The sequence below is a fragment of the Clarias gariepinus genome, chromosome 25, assembly GCF_024256425.1.
Source record: "Clarias gariepinus isolate MV-2021 ecotype Netherlands chromosome 25, CGAR_prim_01v2, whole genome shotgun sequence".
Classification (NCBI taxonomy): Eukaryota; Metazoa; Chordata; class Actinopteri; order Siluriformes; family Clariidae; genus Clarias; species Clarias gariepinus.
In genome coordinates, this window is record NC_071124.1 from 21,997,845 (window position 1) to 22,017,820 (window position 19,976).

At 40.2% G+C, this 19,976-nt stretch overlaps 1 protein-coding gene across 1 annotated transcript in view; it reads left to right on the forward strand.

The window, feature by feature from the left end:
- Positions 1–1,303: 1,303 nt before the first annotated feature.
- Positions 1,304–19,976, forward strand: part of egfra (epidermal growth factor receptor a (erythroblastic leukemia viral (v-erb-b) oncogene homolog, avian)) — a 63,753-nt gene continuing 45,080 nt past the window's right edge. Inside the window, exon 1 of the mRNA XM_053486330.1 lies at positions 1,304–1,555. Within this exon, the coding sequence (XP_053342305.1) occupies positions 1,477–1,555 (79 nt within the window). The 5' untranslated portion in view covers positions 1,304–1,476. The remainder of the gene's footprint in view (positions 1,556–19,976) is intronic.

Below are 19,976 nucleotides of genomic sequence, written 5' to 3' on the forward strand. Positions count from 1 at the left end.
TTTCCATAAGTCTTATCCTGTTTGGGGTTGCAGGGGGGCTGGAGCTGGTCTCAAGGAGCTCACGGCATAAGGCAATTCACACCCTGGACACTCACACACTTAATTATACACTACAGCAATGTTAAACTTTTAATCAGCTTACACTGGATGTCTTTGGACTGTGGGGGGGGGACCCACCAAGCATAAGCATGGTAAAAATATGCAAACTCCACCAAAACAGAACGGAGGCTAGATTAGTTTTTTTCCGGGCTCAAGTCAATAAAATTTAAAACCTAATGTCTTTTACAGTACAGGGCGAGATGGTGGCTTAGTGGTTAACATTGTCACCTTGCACCACCAGGTTTCTGGTTCGTTTCCTGCCTCTATGTTCTCCCTGTGCTTGGTGAGTTTCCTCCCATAATCCAAAGACATGCAGAATAGGCTAATTGGAATGCCAAATTTGTCTGTAGTGTTGTGTGTGTGTGCCCTGCGATAGACTGGCACCCCGTCCAGTGTGTACAGCAGCTCATGCCTTACTGTAAGTCTCCTGGGATAGGCTCCAGGCCCCAAGCAACCCTGTATACATGATCAATGGGTATAGATGATTTGTGAGTCAGTGAGAAAACTTTTTTTTAAAGCTGTTTATCTAAGAATAAGTATGAAGTACATCATAAATCGGTTGATTATTTTTATTTTTTTTGGATGTGTTAATGTGTTTCTTTGGTTAGATTTGTGGTCTGGATTTAATTAGGTGGGAATGATTTTTTGTTTTGAGTAATTTAGCTGGAATTATGTGATTGGAATTATCGGTACTATTTCACACAGTGTGAGCGTTGGCTTCCAGCACTGCTTGTAAAGTAAAACTCACTAGAATTTCAAAGAGCAACCCTTTCTGGATTTTCCCTCCTGGAACATCTGATTCTTATTAAAGAGCTGGTGAGTTCAGCGAGGTGTGTTTCTGTTGCCAGGACTTGGTGTGATGGGAACCCACTTTTTTTCCCCTTAACATACCTTCATTATTTATTTATTTATTTACTTACTTTTTTTACTGGAATACTTTCTCAGACATGCCTCCCCCTAAGTACCTCCTAAATGACGTCACAACCCCAACACAGGCTGGCTTCCTATTGGAGATAGCAGTGCACTACTACCACTACTACTACTACTACTACTTCTACATAGGGCACGAGATCACTTTACCTAGTGCACTTGGCTAGGGGGGAGGGTGGTGATTTGTGATCGGGCCTAGAGGGTTATACACTCTACTCCGGACTCAGTGCTCAGCGCAGAAGGCGGAGGAGGAGCTGTCAAAGTTTTAAGTCGGGAGAGGTTCCTCGAATTGGGACAAAACTTCATACATACACACACTCACACACACACACGTCCGCCAACGGAGGCGCGTTACAGTTATGGAGTAACAAAGAATTCCTAAAGAAAGAAGGAAGGAAGAAAGAAAGAGAGATTTAAGAAAGAAACAAAAACGTTGAAAGAGACGAAATGGAGAGTTTGGTGAAGACCGGATTCCTTTTATCGTTCCTGATTTCCTGGGGCTCGTGCGCAACGCCGGAAAAGAAAGGTAACTTATGATGCATAATGACGTAAGGCTCACATCTGTTTAAGGCATTAACATCTGTATTTGGGAAATGGAATTAAAAAAATAAATAAACAAAGCGCGTGCCCGGTGAGTGCGCAGCTGTGATTTGCGCGCAGGTAAAGTCCAGGTGTGGTTCAGGTCCATACGCGCGCGATCCATGGCACGTGAACAGAAGGGTATTTACAGTAGGTGGTCAGGGCATTAAATGTGTTCATGGGGCAGGTATGGAAACTCAAAACAAATGTTTATCTTGAAAAGTGTTTGTGTGTGTGTGTGTGTTTGTTTAAGGTCAGAGTGACATATCAAAATCTGATACCAAAATCAGTGCACTTATACCCTAAAACACATGCTGTAAACCATAAACACAGATTTTGGTATCAGATTTTGATATATCACTCTGACCATAAACACACAATTTTCAAGATAAACATTTTTTTCACTCTTTGCTCATTCAGTATATATCCTTTCTTCATGCATTTACAACCTAAAACAAATGCTGTATACCATGAACATGGATTTCATGGTGTCTGAGACCCAGACTCTTATCAAGCACCTGATAATTATGCGCACAGATACAGTAGACTCTTGATCAGTGGAATCAATGTCTTTAAATAGAAAGAAGTTTGGTGGCAAAAAATATATACATATATATACCTAATGTTCCTTATAGAGGATTGCACGGGAATATATAGTATAGAATATATAGTTGGGAGAAAATTTCATATTCTCATGAAATTAGGACATTCGGGTCTCAGGATAGATAGATAGATAGATAGATTAATTTATTAATCATTGGGAAAATTAAGTCAGTATTTCAAAGTGTTTTGTGCTTATATAAAAATGTTTAAAACCCAAGCAGTACTGCCAACACAGCATAAGTCAATGATGATTTTATATGTCCTTATATGGGAGCCTCACTGGTGTGTGTTAACGGTGGAATTTCAAACTGTGCGTTTTTGAATACGTCAGGTAGAGCCAAAGTCATCATTACTTTTACTTTTATGCCTTAATGCGTAAATTTTACCACTAACAGGAATATGCAAATAATGTCGCAGAAATGTACAACTGATGTATAACAAAACTAGCATATTAATTTTATTTTTTGTTCATAGAAACGACTGAAAACACAAAGAAAAACCCATGATTATGTGTATCTGTGCCATTTCTTTGCCCATATGACTCTTTTTAAAATTATTTCCTCTGTCATGTTTGTATCATTGATTTAAAAAAAACAACACAGTTTGTCATATCATGTCGTTTATGTTGTGTTGATTCAAAAGCATATATCATTCTACAGTGCACAATCAATCCTGAGACACTGATTTGTATACTGTAGACTTTAAAAGTCAGAGCAATTTACGGTAAACAAATCATCGTCGGAGTTCAGGTCTGAGATATGCAATGGGATTAAAACAAAAAGGTACTGAAGGTACTGTTATGACCTAATGTTGTTAAAGATATAAAATATTCAAGGTCCAAGTGTCAGTGTTTAGGACTTCTGAACCATCTGTTTGAGATGTTTACTGGTAAGAGATGCACAGTACCAAGGGTGCAAATCCATGTTTTCTGGTGTTCAGTACAAGGAAATAAATATATTTTAATCGTAAACAGCTGTGATTTTATACACAAGATGTATATTAAAGCGCTTATGCCGTCAAGATCTGTGTTCAGGACTTGGCTCTGTATGATGTACTTTAGAGTATACATACTGTATATTTAACAAGAATATACATCGAGTACATGGAACGTACAAAAAATAAATGTATTATGGTTATTAATGTTTGTATGTTTATACACATGGTTCCTAGATGCGTATTCAAGATGTACTGTATATCAAAGCGTTTAAGATATCAAGATTCAGGACTTAGGTCTATAATTCAAATACCTATACTGTAAATGTATAAATTAAGGTTTTCTGGTATTCTATACTAAGACAAAATATGTAGTCTGGGTATAAAGGACTTTTTTCATTTTTCGGGTTTTCATATGGTGCTTAAAAAAGAGATTCACAGTGTGAATAAGTGTCAGTGTTTAAGATCTCAAAATCAGTGTTCAGGACGGGAATGCCTTAAGTTAGGATTTACATGTTTGTAGTAAGGGTGAAAAAAAGATTTCTAGGGAACAATACAAGGAAATGGATGTATTTATGTTTGACCTATGTTAGACCTATGTTAGTATTTATGTTAGAAGAGACTATGGGCTCTCATATACGGTAGACAAAAAGGTATTCAAGGTCTAAGTGTTAGTGTTTAAGATCTCAAAAGCTTTTTTTCCATCTTAAACCTGATGTTTTGCTGTATAATAGCATACTGTATATTTAGTATTGTTTATGTATTAAAGAAATAGTTTAAGCTGTATGGTTCTAATTGACTGTGTATCATTATGTTATAAAAGTAAGAAAAGCTCATGTATCGGTTCATGGTGTATGACAGTAAAGTGTGTTGTAAAATAAAGCTGCTTTGTAAGCGGCTATTTGGGGTTAAATGTATTTAAAAATAACCAAAAAAATGAATAAAGAGTGAATTCAGGGTTAAAAAGTGAGGTCTTGTGTTTGAAACACAGAAGCGCCTGGGCTTTGAGGGAAAGTGCGACATGCCGTAGCCGCGCGCGAGTCTGCTGGGTGATGTGCAGCTGAGGGTGCGTGGGAACATCGCGGAAGTTTGACTTGTAAATGGAGCCGCGGTGATTTCACTCACTCTGACTGGGCCGGGCTAACATGTGGGCTAGTCAGAGACTGCGGTTTGTCTCGTCCTCCCAGAGTGCGTAAAGGCTTTGCTGTGTCGCAGATGGCTTAAAGTCATCATCACTTGACACCATTTAAAAAAAAAAAAAAAAAAAAAAACTTGACACCATTGTTCATGACATAAACAAGTAGAAAGCCACAGCTTAGCCTTCGCTGCTAGGCAACGCTTTACCAGAAGTATGTCATAGAATACTGAACGTCTGGACGCCTAATGATGTCAATTTATCGATTTATTTTTTTAGCTTATATAACGTATACAATTAATTAAACGTATTTGGCGGCACGTGGCTAAGTGGTTAGCACTGTCGCTGTTGCCTTACACTTCCAGGGTCCGGGTTCGAATTCTGCCTCGGAGTCTGTGTGCATGGAGTTTGCATGTTCTTCCAGTGCTTAGTGGGTTTCCTCCAGGTACTCCAGTTTCCTCTCACAGTCCAAAAACATGCAGATTAGGCTAATTAGCGTTCCGAATTGCCCGCAGCGTGTGAATGTTGACGGAGTTTTTTTTTACCACGGTTCTAAAAATGGGAATAAATACAATGGTCAGAGTCTCCATGGTCCCTAATTGCTATGTGTACAGTAATAGCATGCTACTATAGTACAGTACGTAGCATGGGAAAATAGTAAGGAGACATTTCTACATATTACTGTAGTATATAAATACTGTATATAGGCCAGGTTGAAAAGCTCATTGTACCCCAGACACTGAAGAGTATTATGCTAGTTAAGCATGAACTGAACTGCCCTAGACGTGTGTTTGCCTTCCTCGGACACTAATTTTAAACCTTAATAAAAGTTTTGTTGGGCCAACAGGGTATGTGCCGGAGCAGGTAAACAGTCAAATCTGCAGCTCAGGAAGAACATAAACCAAATCTTTCCGAACACTCTTGCAGATTTTCTGTTAGTGTTGGTTTGGCTCACTTTCTCTGATTGACTAACAGTGAATAAAAACACAATCTTAAGCCTTTTTTGACGTGTCTTGCCAAAGTCTGCGAATGCTGTAAGGAGTAAATATTAGACCTTGCTGTTAATTGGCCCGCGTAATGCTGTTTACTGCTGTTTGTTTACAGCGTCTCAATAATTCAGCGTGTTAGTCGGGTCAGCTGAGAGGTGTCCTGTGTGTAAACACTGGCTTGTGCCAATATTGACAGATGGGACACACACAAATCAGTTTATTACAGTCTGCTTCCTCTTTTGGCTGGCCAATCTGATGCAAAACTCAGTCCAGATCAGACCGGAGCAGATTTTGCTTTGTTTGTTAACAAAAAAACAAAAAAAAGTGACGTGTGTTCGTATTGACAGCCTTAATTGGTTCTGATGGAGTTTTAATAAGGAAAGCATGTATTAATTATTGTTTTTTATTTCAAAAGTGACTTTCGGGTACGGTCCAAGCACTGTTTAGCAGATGAGAGTCAGGGGGTCTTATTGCAGGCAGGACCCATCTGCTCTCAGGGAGTCCTACATGAGCTTCTAGACGGGTCAAACCGAGTGATATACTGTAGAAAGAGACGATGAAAAGACAGGAAATTTGGAAAGGGTTGCATTTAGCTGCTCATCCAGTGATTTTGCCTTGTTGAACAGACTCAGGTCAAAACTATTTGCTACAAGGACATGAGAAAGGCATAATTTAGAAAGACATGGCCTCTTCTTAACCTTCAACAGTTAAGTAACCAAATACTGCATCAGTATATCAGCTTTGTGATTTGGATAAGATGCTCTGCTTTGAGATGGGTTACATTTTATTAACATTTATTCTGATATGCCATATTATTAAGTCCTGTACGTTGTAGTGGCACAGGTTGTTGATTTGTGGATCCGAGGATCCGGGTTCAAGCCCTGCCGTCGTTGGGTTGCCACACCCCATACTCTACCACCCAGCCACTGCAGGCAGTGCTGGTCCCAAGCCCGCTTAGAAAAAATGGGTGGGATGCGTCAGGAAGGGCATCTGGCGTAAAAACCCGTGCCAAGTTGTGTGCGGTTTAGATGGTGCTCCCTCGACGGGAGCAGCCGAAAGAAAGTTTGTTTACGTATTCGTTCATTTTGTATTATTTCAGTTTATACCATGATGCTGTTAATTTCTTCCATCTGATTAGTCTGGTGTTGATTAACTTTTATAGCAACAAATCTTAGGTTTACATGAACGCCCCTTGTTCTGTAAGGACCGCATGGCACATAATGAAACTGCATTTACTGTTATTAACAAATTTGATCATTGAGTAAGTTTTCTGTAAGGAGATCTTCGACATTCATGGTTACAGTCAGAGGTAAAGCTGTCCTGGAAAGTCTTCAGGACAGAGGTTACTAGGTTCATATGTAACTCAATGACCAAGAATTATCGCCATGGCTGTAGAATAATTAAAGCAAGAATTAAATTATACTCATAAGGAAATGAAAGCAGCTTGTCCTACTTGCACTAATGCGCCTCTGTAACAGGACAGAACAAACAGACCCGATGTGTATATCTTTCACAAGGACGTACGTGCTCCCTAAAGTCCTCGCTGCTCTCTGTACTGAAGGTCAGTCGTGTAAAGAGCAAAACTGGAGACTGTTTAGTCTTTTCATGCTGTTACTTTCTTCAGCTTTCGTGGATAAAATGCAGCATCTGTGCTAGAGTTTATCAGTTAAAGAGCAACAGTTTTGACCCTAAACCTGTATTCTTCATTCAGGTCAAAATGACCTATTTTACACGGTACCATCAATTCATAAAAAAACTATTAAAAAGTAATAGTTATTTTCCACTTACGCTTTGCTTGCGTTATTACTTTTAATATACAAGTCAAATCAAGTCTCTTGTGATTAAATTTACTGTGAACAAAGGCATAAAAGCGATTAACATTTACAGAAGCACAGACTTTTGGCCGAAGTGTAACGGTGCAAACGTTTTACGGAAGGCCGTAGGTCCGCGATCGACTATTCCTATGGCTCGGAGCCCACTGCACTCGTTTCTGTGAATATTCATGCGTTTCTTAAAAAGGACGCATCCGTCTTTGGGAAGACAATCATTCACAGAGACCACTTCCACATTATCTAACCCTAACCCTAACCCTGAGTTATTGCCACACCCCCCCGGACAGTCCTGATCTCACTCCAAGCCATTTCCACATGATTGGGAGTTCCTGGGAGGCCAGCGTTTCAGATATGAAAAAAAAAAAAAGTATAATAATTTAATATGATAAATGGTCAAAGTGGTTTAAAGTCTAAATACATTTGTACAATTTTTAGTTGAATGTGAAATACCAAATCAGATCGATAAACCTTAGCTAATCTCACTAGTATAACCCTAAATTCGCAGTTGGAAATAAATTCCAAATCTTAGGATCGGTTCAACTTCTCAAGTGAACACTGCAAGAGCGAAATGTCAATGAGAGGGATTATTTCCCAGTAGTAATGCAGAAAAACTACGGGCAGCTTCGACTTCATGCAAGGTGGCTAGACGTTGATATTAGCCGAGAAAGAGAAAGATTTATAGGACCTTAACTGTGGAGAAGATCCGGCTACATGCTTTCAGTTTCATGTCCAAGCTTCATAAATCATTTTTTTATTATGCTTAGGTCATCATATAATACTAGAGCCAAACACTTACATTCTGTCAAATCTGTCAGGGAGAACCCCGAAAAAAACATGAGAAGGCTAATAACTGGGATGAAGATGAAGAATATTTGGAAGCAAATTTTACAATGGTGGTGCTTGGTGGGTTTCCTCCGGGTACTCCGGTTTCCTCCCACAGTCCAAAAACATTCAGATTGAATTAATTGAATAAACATTCCCTATTTGTCTGTAGTGTGTGTGCATGCTCTGCAATGGATTGGCACCCCGTCCTTGGATTGGTACCCCTCCCTGTGCCCTACTGTAAGTCTCCTCGGATGGGCTCCAGCCCCCCTGGGACCTTGTATACACCATAAAGCGGTATAGACACTGAATAAGTGAGTGAGTGGGTATTTCCACAAAATTGGCATTGATTATGATAACGAACACAATCCGAGGGATACTGGACGCTCCACGTTCGCTCCGTGTGTGGCATTTTTTCTGTTGTTTCAATTCTCTCAGGCGGATCTGACTGGCTCACACACTAAGGCTGTGGGAATGCGCTTGTCAGCATGGTAACCTTTTTTAAAGCCATGCTCTAAAACCCAGGCCCTTTATGGAGTGTACTGTATGTGAATCGCCGTCACAGCATGATGCCAATGTTACTAAACACTGCGTGGAGGGATTAGAGAACCGCTTTTCCAGCAATGACCTTTAGAACGTGTAGCTTGATAAAGTTGTTCTGTCTTAATTAGTTTACAAACTGCCAAAAGTTCCTTAGAGCACTGTTGCTTTGTATTAACACTAAACCGGTAGGCGGATTAAACAACTGAAGCTTCCAGGCTGCTCTGAGCAGCGTCCACTCCACACCGGTGTCCTCCCAATCCTAACAAATCGCTCGTGTTTAAAGACAGATTTCCCAAATATTTCAGTAGGGCTAAACAAAACAGACGGCACGCGCATGGCCTGCTTGCTTACGAGCTGGCTGTGCGCGAGGCGTGTGTGCTTTACATGGGAAGATGTTCCAGAAAAACCCTCAGCTTTTTACCGCACCTCCATTTGCGTGGTTGCAGTTGTTGTTACTGCCTCACTTCCTGAGTGTCTCTGAGTGGACACAAACTCCACTAGGACTCATGCGCAGCCAAGAGTTCTTTTTTCTTTTTTTTTCTTGTCCGGAGCCCAAGGCAGATGTTTCTATTCCGCTTGGCTTCTTCACCACATGCTCATTTTACAAAATTGCCCTGGCATCCTTGCCAACACTAACATCTGGCGAAGGAAAAAGAAAAACTGCCTACCTGCTCTAATTTGTCAAAGCATGAACTCAGCAATTGTAGGTGAGATAATGGAGATAATAACCCCGTTTCAGTGCCGAATCCCAGCTGGTATCGCAATATAATCCAAGAGGAACATGAATAACAGCAGCTTGTTTACCATGTATTATCACCATGGTAAGAAATGTAATCTGAGGTCATTAAATAGCTAGGGAGGCGCAGATCTCTACACAAAGCGTGATTATTCACTTAGACCGTATTAATGCATGTAGGTAGCTAAGTAGCTCACCATCGTTGTTGCGTTATGTAATGGTTATACGGGAGGAGACAGCAGGTTGAAAGCAGGTTCAGGCAACTCACTACCCTCCTGTAAACCCACTGACCAATCAGTCATCCCCATTGTTTCCATTGACCAATGACTGATCATGGCAACCATTTTAGACAACCACTAATCAATAAGTTACCAATAACCAATCACTGATTACCACTGTTGGCAGTGACGAGTCACTGAGTGCTACTGTTACGCATGATGAATCTCTGATCACCATTGTTTCCAGTCACTTATTAGTATTATTACTAATAATCAATCTCTAACCACCACTGTTCCCAGTAACCAATCACTGATCAGTACTATTCCCAATGACCAATCAATGATCACCATTGTTCCTAGTGAACAATCACAAATCAGTATTGTTCCCAGTGATGTGTCACTGATCACCATTGGTTCCAGTGACCAGTCTTTAATCAGTAAGTTGCCAATTACCAATCAATAATCATCATTGTTCCCAGTGACCATCACCGATCAGTGCTATTCCCAATGACCAATCTCTGATCACCATTGTTCCTAGTAATCAGTCCCTGATCAGTATTGTTACCAATTTCCAATCACCACTGTTCCCAGTAACCAATTACTGATCAGTGCTATTCCCAATGACCAATCAATGATCACCATTTTTCCCAGTAACCAGTCACTGATCAGTATTGTTACCAATAACCAATACATGATCACACTTTTCCCCAGTGACCAGTGATTGATCAGTAAATTACCAATAACTAATCTCTGATCACCATTGTTCCCAGTTACCACTCCCTGATCAGTACTGTTTCCAAAAACCAATCACTGATCACTCAGTGACCATTCAGTGATCGGAGTATCTCAGTGGGTAAAGCACGGTTCGAAAGGTCCAGGGTTCAAACCCCAGCACCACCAAGTTGCCACTGTTGGGCCCTTGAGCAAGGCCCTTAATAATAGATGTATAATGAGATAAAAAAGTTGCTCTGGATAAGGGCATCTGCCAAATGTTATGCATGTAAATGATCAGTACGATACCAATAACCAATCACTTCTATTTCTATTTAGTAACCTAGTGAACCAGTATAAAGATATATTTAATGAGGAAAAGTATGGGCATGGCTTCATACCTCCCTAAAGGTCAGGAGAAAGATCTGACAAATATGAAGTAGTTTAACTTCTTCTACTCACACACATTGCCTCTTAATGTTCTTGGGTTTAGTGAAAGATGGAGGGACACTAATCAGGTTTCCCACCATTGAGGTCACATCCTTGTTTAGATTGAAAAGCCATCAGTGCTTCCTACAGTAATGGTGAAAGAAGCTTTAGTCCTGCCAGCTTCTTCCTCATGGGGTTTGAATCCGTTTAGTCAGTGTGGTCGCGTATGGGGAACGCATCGGACACGAAACCTTTTAGCGCTGTTTTCCGTCAGATGAGGTTGGATTCGATGACATGCTCTTTGGCTGTCTTGGTTGTTTCTGACCAGGAAATGTAATCAGGTTTTTTTTTTTAGACATAAATGAATATCACAGAAGGATTTAGCGTCTTAACTTTAGAGCAGATATCCTGCGTTTTCTTTCGGTGAGCTAAATAATAACTTGTCACACTTGGACTAAATTTCATTCCATGACAGTTCAAATCAAGTCCTAAGTCTACTTTGAGTGTTGGTGCAAGTTTAGCAAAACCCAGTTAATTGTTGATCTTTTTTTATCCTGTAACTGGCTGCGGGGTCAGATTTGTGATTCTTTCAAGAGACTTGACATGAATAAAACGCTCGAGTGTTATACGAAATTTGTGTCTTAATGCTTTGTTTACAGAGGCTGCCTACGCACTCGAGTGTCCTGCTGTTGAGCAAACAAGTCGCGTGTGCCGTGTCGGATTTGGTGATAAATCAGCGGTAATTCTGATACGTGATCAACCAAAGTAAACATCACTAATGTGCTGGCTGGTGACGGGACGTAAAAGAGTCTGAACAGATTCCCAGGTCCAACTCGGGGGGGAAAAGAAAGACACATTCTTGTTTTTCTGTTTGTTCTGCCAAGCACCCACATGATTTTGCATGCATTTTGCATCATTATTGCGTTCCTCTGCCAGGTCGGTCTGATTTCTCAGCTCTGACATCCTCGCCTCCACAGCAGGCTTTCCATCATTTCTTTCAAAGCACGTTATCACAGCCCTCTCCCTGCTCTTCCCTGAGCTCTTGGAGGTAAAACTGTAAAAATGCTGAGCTATTAAAACAGCCTTTGAATGTCACAGAGGCTTGATGGCTGCACCGGGCGCTCTGCTTTCCCAGAGACACATCTGCAAAAGAGTTTAGAGTCGAGAAGTCAAGTGAACCGCTCGAAAAAAACAGCCAGACCTGCTTGCTCGGCTAAGCTATCGAGCAGTCACTTAACCTCAGAGGCACAACCCCTTGCTTCTTGCGATTCGAAAGTTCCTCTTTATTTGACGAAGAACAAAGAGGGGGTGTCTGCGGGTCTAATTCGGCTGGTAAGAGTGTGCTTTGATTGCTAGTGTCAGGTTTCGGCCATCTGAGCGTTCCCCCTGATTGTAATGATGCCGAGGAGGTTAGGAGATGGCCGGAATCCATTTGGGTCTGCATTCCATTATTCCCGTCAGCAATCTGGCCGTTGTCTCTTTGTGCCATTCTGGTTTTCTTTCTCCACTTAAATGAACTCTTTTGTTTCACAGCCACTGTATGAAAGCTTATAAAAACTTTGGGTTTGAAATAAGGATGCACTTTTTTCCATGCACCGATCCTATTTTCTCAAGTTCAACACAATACCGTTTACAGATCTCTGACCATCGGGCTGTAGTTGCCTACAAGGTGTTGCTCCAGTTGTTTATTCTCTCGCCCTGGTTTACCAAAAACAACAGCTCTGTTTGGGTCGGCTTAATTTAAAATAACAAAAAGGAAGCTACAGCTACTTTGTATATCGAATGAAATGAAATGATGGAGTAAATTAAATGAAAAAAATGGGAGCACTTGTTTTAATGCGACGTTCTGCAAAGTACCTAAAGATACAATACAATTTAAAAACTGGTTGTTCATGCAACAACCTCAGCAGCGACCTCATTTCCCCTCTCGTCTGTTCCAACCACTCAGAATTCAGCCTCACCGGTGTACTGATCATCTGTCATCATCTGCGCCTGTTTCTCACCGGTTCATGCCTTCAGTTCGATGTTCTTTTAAAGCCTGAATGATTCATAGGTCACTGTGTGGCTTAACAAACAAACACATTCCTCTGAACCTGCTCAGGTACAGGGCCTGGACTGAAACTGAGAGATAAAAACATTTTTCAGGAAGCCTGGAGAACTATTCCTCAAGACTACATTAAAAATATAAGAAAGTCTGTCTCTTTGAAAGCAAAAAAATATATAATAATATAAAAATGAGATGAGGGGTTGCTCAGGACTTTTGCAGTCTTACTTATACTATATTGTTTTTACTTTCATCCAGATGTTGGCGTTTTTTTCTCTCCTTCTGTCTCCTCACCTGGCTTAGCGGGTAGCACTGTTGCTTTCCACCTCCAGGGTCTGGGTTCGATTCACACCTCGGATCTGTGTGCATGTTCTTCTCGTGCTTGGTGGGTTAGTCCAGCTTCCTCCCACAGTCCAAAAACATGCAGATTAAACCAATTGGCGTTCTTAAATTGCCCGTAGTGTGTGAATGACTGGCACAGAAACGACGGGTATATCTCTAGGTTCGGGAGTATCCGTCACCAAACAAACAAAAAAAAAAGACATATTACATACTAAATGTTAGTATGTAATGTGTGAATTGATACTTTTTAGTTTAGTATCAATTCACACAGAAAGTCCTCGTTCCTAAAGTGATTTCCAGTTTGCAGTAAGCCTTTTGCATAAAACCCAAACTGTATATTTGCATTTTGAGGTCGAAATTGCGAACCTAGCATGTAAAACAGACAGAGGTCATGTCAGCAACATGCATAAAAATACGAAAATTCAGGATTTGTGGAGATTTGTGTATTATGTGCTCCTCCGTCCGGATACATTTTACCGATCCCTACTGTATGTTTTCAATTTCCTGACGTGTTTTATATAAGGCTGAGAAAGACACAGACCCTTGTGTAACCTTGTCATCCTCTGTGACATATTGAACCCCTCAGCAAAAGACATTGTTGTTTGGAAAGACATAAACGCCCCTTAAAACCGAAAATAGTTGCATGATAGCGTCCAGAGTCACGGGTTTTATTGCGTTTCCGTCAGCGAGCAGGCCACAGTGGTGGAAAGAGACCTTGGAGTTCAGTCTGGAAAAAAAAAGGAAAGAAAAGAAGAAGAAGAAAAAAAAAACACTTTCCCATCACTTCTTTTACATCTCATTAGGCGCGGGTCTGTGCGAGGAGCCTCGAAATGAGGTTTCCGTTTTACACAACAAAGCCGCACAACGTGTATGCCTCGTTTTTTGTTTTTTTAATCCTTTCTTACGTATATAAATTAGAATAACGGCTCATTAGGATGCGATAGCTGAGTTCGGATGTGCCCCAAGCATGCATTTAATATGAATAAATGATATTGCAAATAGACACGGCTCTTCCTAAAGCATTAAACCATTCGGCAAATATTTGCTGTAGTAATTGAGGAAACAGCGGCAGTCGCATTATGAAGAAATCGAGGACGGGATAATGTGTACTCGCTTACCTCATATGTGCTGATATTAGTCGACAGATGTTGGAAGATGTATTAGGGAAATGTTCCCCCTTTTTCTCTTAGGTTTTGCTTTATAACTGACTCGGAGCAGGTTAATTCAGTGAACCTGACATTTCAGTGGTATATTTAGCCAACGTTGGAGAAAGGAAAGTATCGAGGAGCAGGATGACAGTTCTAGGCCAGCAGTCTCTGCATAGACAATCACACACTTACACACTTACGCACACTCTAACACACTTGAACCTGTATTATATTCAGCGCTTTCTTCAAGTTAAAAAAGAAATATTTTTCGTCCTGGAACACTGAAATGGTATTGCATAAAAGGATTTTTAAAAAGTTTGTATATGTGTGTGTGTGTGTGTGTGTTCAGCCTTTTACGTGTCTCTTTCTCTCTCTCTCTGCTCCTGACTCATTGGACAGCTCTGTTCTTTTTCTGATTCATCTCTCTCCAGCTCTGACTTTCTAAAAGAAGCCCATATTTGACCAGCAGCTTGAGCTCGTACACACAGAATGGTGAAAAAAATAAAAATAATGGGACAAGGAAAAAGTGTAAGATGCAAAGCTCTGGCAGACGCCACAGGGTTTACATAATAGTTTGGCAGATGCTTTTATCCGAAGAGACAAGTGAGGCTGTTTCAAACTCAGAGCTGTTAAAGGAGCCAATAACGACCACAGGACAAAGTTTCCACTAACCAGAAATAAACGTGAGACCCGGTCTCGATTGTGTGATCGACATCTCAGTGTGGTGAGAAAAAAAAGGGGGAAAGTAACTATCGATTCTATATCATATACAGTATGGTAACAGCATAAGTATTGTGCAAAAAAAAAAAAAAGAACCTTGATATAAGGGTGGGGCCGCACCTACACTATATGGACAAAAGTGTTTGGCCAAACTTACAGTACAATGACATTGTATCCAAATACATACACTTCATATGGAGTTGGTCCTCCTTTTACAGCTATAACAGCTTCCTGGCTCACTTTGGGCTTTGTAAGAAAAAAGCCCTGCCCCCTGCGGTAGTTTTGATAATATGCGGTACTGACCAGCAGCCTGCATCCTTTAATCGAAGTAGGCGTGGCAGATGGTAAGACACTAGCAGTTCACTCAGATACTGTGGCGCGAAACCATTTAATGCTTTATATGTCAAAATTAGTTTTTTAAAATCTATGCAGAATTTCACAGGGAGTTAATGCAGTGTGGATAAGATAGGGGTGATGTGCTCGTATCTTCTGGTTCTAGTAAGGACTCTCGCTGCTGCATTCTGGACTAGCTGAAGCTTTTTTATGCTCCTAGTTGAACAACCAGACAGTAAGGTGTTACAATAGTCCAACCTAAAGGTGATAAAAGCATGAACTAGTTTTTCTTTGCTCAACTTTAGCAAGCTGGTTTTTCTCATCTGGTTTTGCTGAGATGTATAACTGTGTGTCATCAACATAACAATGAAAACTGTGAAGCATGTAAAGGGGAAAAATCAGTGGCCCTAAAACCGAACCCTGTGGAACACCAAACTTCACTCGAGAACATGCAGAATAATTACCATTTAAATCTACATACTGATAACGATCGGTTAAGTAGGATCTGAGCCAGGATCTGTTCCCTTAAAAAAGATTACTTTACTGGAACCAACAGGTGGAAGCAACAGTTCCAATTTCATTGGAACTGGCAGACCATGCCTCCTTGACCTCGTTCACGTATGCATCACTGCACAAGCCTGACGGGAAGGACATCACATGTCCTGTTCCGACACTGACTGACACAGGGGTCACATTTCCACCGTGACTGACAGGCAAAAAAGATCCCGCGTTCGTTTAGGGGGAATAACATAGTGGCCACGCCTCCTTTACTGGTTCTCACAGGCATAGAGGCTACTATGCCTCTTTCAATAAGTCTAAAAAGTTAAAAAAGATTGCGAAAGAAGCTTCCCCCTCTTTTAATCAGACCAAGAAACACAGAGGCAATGACAGACACCATGCCTCATTTACTCTTAACAGAGGCTAGAACAGTGGTAACGCCTCCTTACGTGAGAAAAGTGGCACAGAAACCACACCTTCTGCCTATCTGTGCAGATGTACCGATAGATTAATTGGATAATATGTCTTAATAATTAAAAACTAATTACCAGTACAAACATCTGAATCATTTTATTGATTTAGTTGCATAAGTGCGATATTCTTTAAAGCAACCAAGGCTTTGCTATTACAAATATGCTATTGTGTCAAGAGTAATGTAACAAGCCTCTCCTTTGAGAGGTGTGTTTGACATATTTTACGGTCAGATTTCAGGAAAACAATGCAACAATTACACCATCACTTCAGGGAACCCAGTTTTCGTATTAGCGATTGTGAATGAGTGTACCGGTACGATGGTGCTATGATAAGGAAAGTTGATATCTGTAATATGAGTAACGTTATGATGTGGGCATAGATTTAGAGGGGTTGTACTGTAGATTAGTGGTAGACCACATGTTTTGCATGATTGATGTCTTGGGTTGCTCTGGTTTGTTGACCGGAATGTCTAAGGTTCAAGTCCCAGCACCGATAAGCTGCCACTGTTGCAGTTCGAGCAAGGATATTAACTCGATCTAAACCAGGAGGGCTTTGACCCCAATTGTGCCATATTGTAATGTGACAAATACAGCTTTGTTCTTTTAAAAGAGCAGGACTTGTTAAAGGAATTCCAAGGGGCGATCTAGTCAAACCGAGACTTGTGTGACGAAATTTCACCTAAATGACGAAATTCTAATCTTTGAAAATCAACAAATAACTTGTGTCCAACTTGTGCAAGAGACGCATCCGTCTAAGGGAACAGTACACACAATCATTCCCCAGCACCACTTGCATGTTACATAAACTCAGCTAGGAGTTATTGCCACATCTCCTGTACAGTCCTGACCTCGCTTCAAGACATTTACACATGTTTGGGCCATTAAAGGAGTTCCTGGGAGGCCAGCGTTTCAGACATGAAGCATGCAGTCTGAGAAAACTTTATACATTAATGATATCCACACACTCGTGAATAAGTGCATTTGTGTAGCAGTGGATTATATAGAGAAATAGGGGAATTTTTTTGCTTTCATAATTGTGAGGAGTTCCTGGGAGGCCAGCGTTTCAGACATTTTGCAGGCAGTCCGATCACAGCTAGGTTGTTTTTGCTCCCATAACTATGTTCTGTTATGCTGTACAAGCATACAATCAAGTCCTGGATTGAATTGAACATCCATTCTAGATACTTTGATATGCCTTTAAAAAGGCTATTCAGTTATTCGTTGTATTTAACACCATCCTATCTCTAAATCTAAGAATTCAAAACAGCTCTGTTTGCCTCTTCCTCTCCATTTCGTGTTGCAGACTGGAAGTCGTACACTGCGTTCTTTATGACACACCTGGATGCGAACATGTCAAGCACACGACAGAAAAGATGAATGGCTCTGCTTTACGCTCTTCACCCAGAAACACTCGTCTTCTGTTACAATCTGGTCTTTCCACCTTCCACGAGACGATAAGCATCTAGGATTTTCTTCCCATCGGGTTTGTTTTTCCCAGCCTGGGGCATCTGACGTGTGAGAACAAGCTACAGCCAGCTTTTGTCACCATGGTGGAACAAAATATAACTCCTGTATTTGTTGACTTGCTTAGCGGGTTTGCATTCAATCCTGCTGTGTAAGGAATAAAGCAAAACTTTAAGCTTTTGCAGGTTTCGTCTTTGAAAGCCAGGTTGCGTGAAAGACACGATTAACACTAAATTGCTTAACCACTAAATCTCGAGTACTGATGCAGAGAAAAATCTTACCGAGGCATAAACTTTGTAAAAGTTTCTTGAAGGAACATGTTATCTTCTTTACATAAGAACTGGTATCTGGGTTAGAGAGCTAATCCTCAGATAGCGTTGTGTTTTTAGTGATATCCCTTGCATAGCTGATACTGTTGAAAGATGCACTTCTTATAAGACCAGGGCTGTGTTTGGTCTACAACTGGATCTCATCGTCTCGAAGACGAGACTTTTTGTCTCCTTTTCAAGGTCTTAGTTTTAAAACATGTAGCTGTTTTTCTTTATTTTTTCTTAATTCAGTGGTTATATTCAATTAATGTGCTGTACTTATATATAAATGAACAACTTAGAAATGTTTGATTGTTTTAATATAATATTCTTTCTATAAGAACAACTTTCAGGGTAACTTGTACAGAGTTTAGAGATATGTACTACACAACTGGTGTTATGGTAAGACATTTATTTCGCATTTTAGAAGGAAACTCCAGTGTCAGAGATTTGTAACATTGTAAGTAAGGCTGTAATTAAATTTTTTATTGCACTAGTGCTTGGATACCATCATGGTAGAAAGTTTTCTCAGACTGCCTGCTTCATGTCTAAAACGCTGGCCTCCCAGGAACTCAAGTCATTGTCAGTATAGTAATTTTAAAGAATCAGGCGTTCCACAGTGGCCTTCGAGCCACCTCGGCCGAGATTGTCTGCTGCTAAAGTCTCATCACGAGAAATTTCATATGTCCCGGTTGGACTTGAACGCCTTGTAGTTTAGATATTAAATCAGTCTGAGTTGCTACTGTGACGAAGGAAAGAATCTGCAAATTGGATGACCACGACGCACAAGAGTTTAGTCCAAAAAAAAAGTTCAGATCATGTGTGTAAGACTGAGTAGAAGCAAAATTACTTCTACTCAGAATTCAACATCTTGAGAAAGTGAGAAATTTGGCACATTTCCCTTTGGAAAAGCAGAGAGAATCTCAAGAAACAGCACCCAATCCCACAAAAGGCCTTTGTTTTCTCTGCAAAAGGCTGTGGCACTTAGTGTAGCTTCCAGGCTAGCCACAGAGTGCCATGTTTATACACAAGCTTTACAAAGTTACTGTATGACTGACTTAGTACAAACATCTTCATCACTCCATTCTACATTATATGCTTTATTTGAAGTCAATTAAAATATCTTGATGGACTTTAATTAAAAAACAAACAACAAACAAACTGACTAGCTGACTAGCTGCTTTGCTTAGCTAACATTAGCTACCTGAGTCTGGCTAGTTAAGCTAAGATAGTGAAAGATGGAAGATAAGATATCAAAGTAGGTCAAATTTAAAAATTAACACGTCAAAACAATTCAAAGTGTTTTGGAAGGGTGCTTCAGTGGGTGAACAAAACAGAAATATTTGTTTTATTCTGTAGCTTTGCTAAAAAAAAAAAAAAAAATTTGGCTACAAAATTAAATCAACTACTTTTAATTTAACTGTTTAAATTAATTAACAAATTAAGGAGCAAATATACTTGTTTTTTAAATTGAAGTGCCGATATTTTTTCCCTTTACAACTGAATAATCTTTTAATAATTAATTAACTAATTTCCTTCTTTAATGTGGATGATGGCTTTCGCCCCAGGAAGCTGATTCATTTCTGGGTTCTCACATTGCGAAGAAAAACAGCGCTAATATGGTTGTAATAGCAAACTTCCTCCTTAATTAAGGGTTTTATGTCCTTTCATTTGTCATCATTATGTATTTTCAGTGGAATAATATTGCTAGACACCAGCAGTAGCTCGCTTGAGTCCAGTCGGAGGGGGTTTAATGTCTAATCCATCAGCTTTAAATGACATTTCTGATCTTAAAGTTTCATATTTTAATTTAAGCCGAATCAGGTGACCACTTTTAGTTTGGTTTAGTGTGTGTCGTGTTATATCTGTTTCCCCGTGAGAAACGAATTACTGCTCCCTTGGCTTTGAGGTGTTTCGTAAAGTTTAAGTGTAACAGAAGAAACAGAAAAAACGTTTCAGGTTTCAGGGTCACGTTACTGCATGGTGGTGTGATGGCGGTGGGCTTTCATGAGATGTGTTGGGAACTGCGTGATGGCACAAGGCCAAGAAAAAGAGTCTGTTTTTTTTTTTTTCATGAGGAGTTTGAG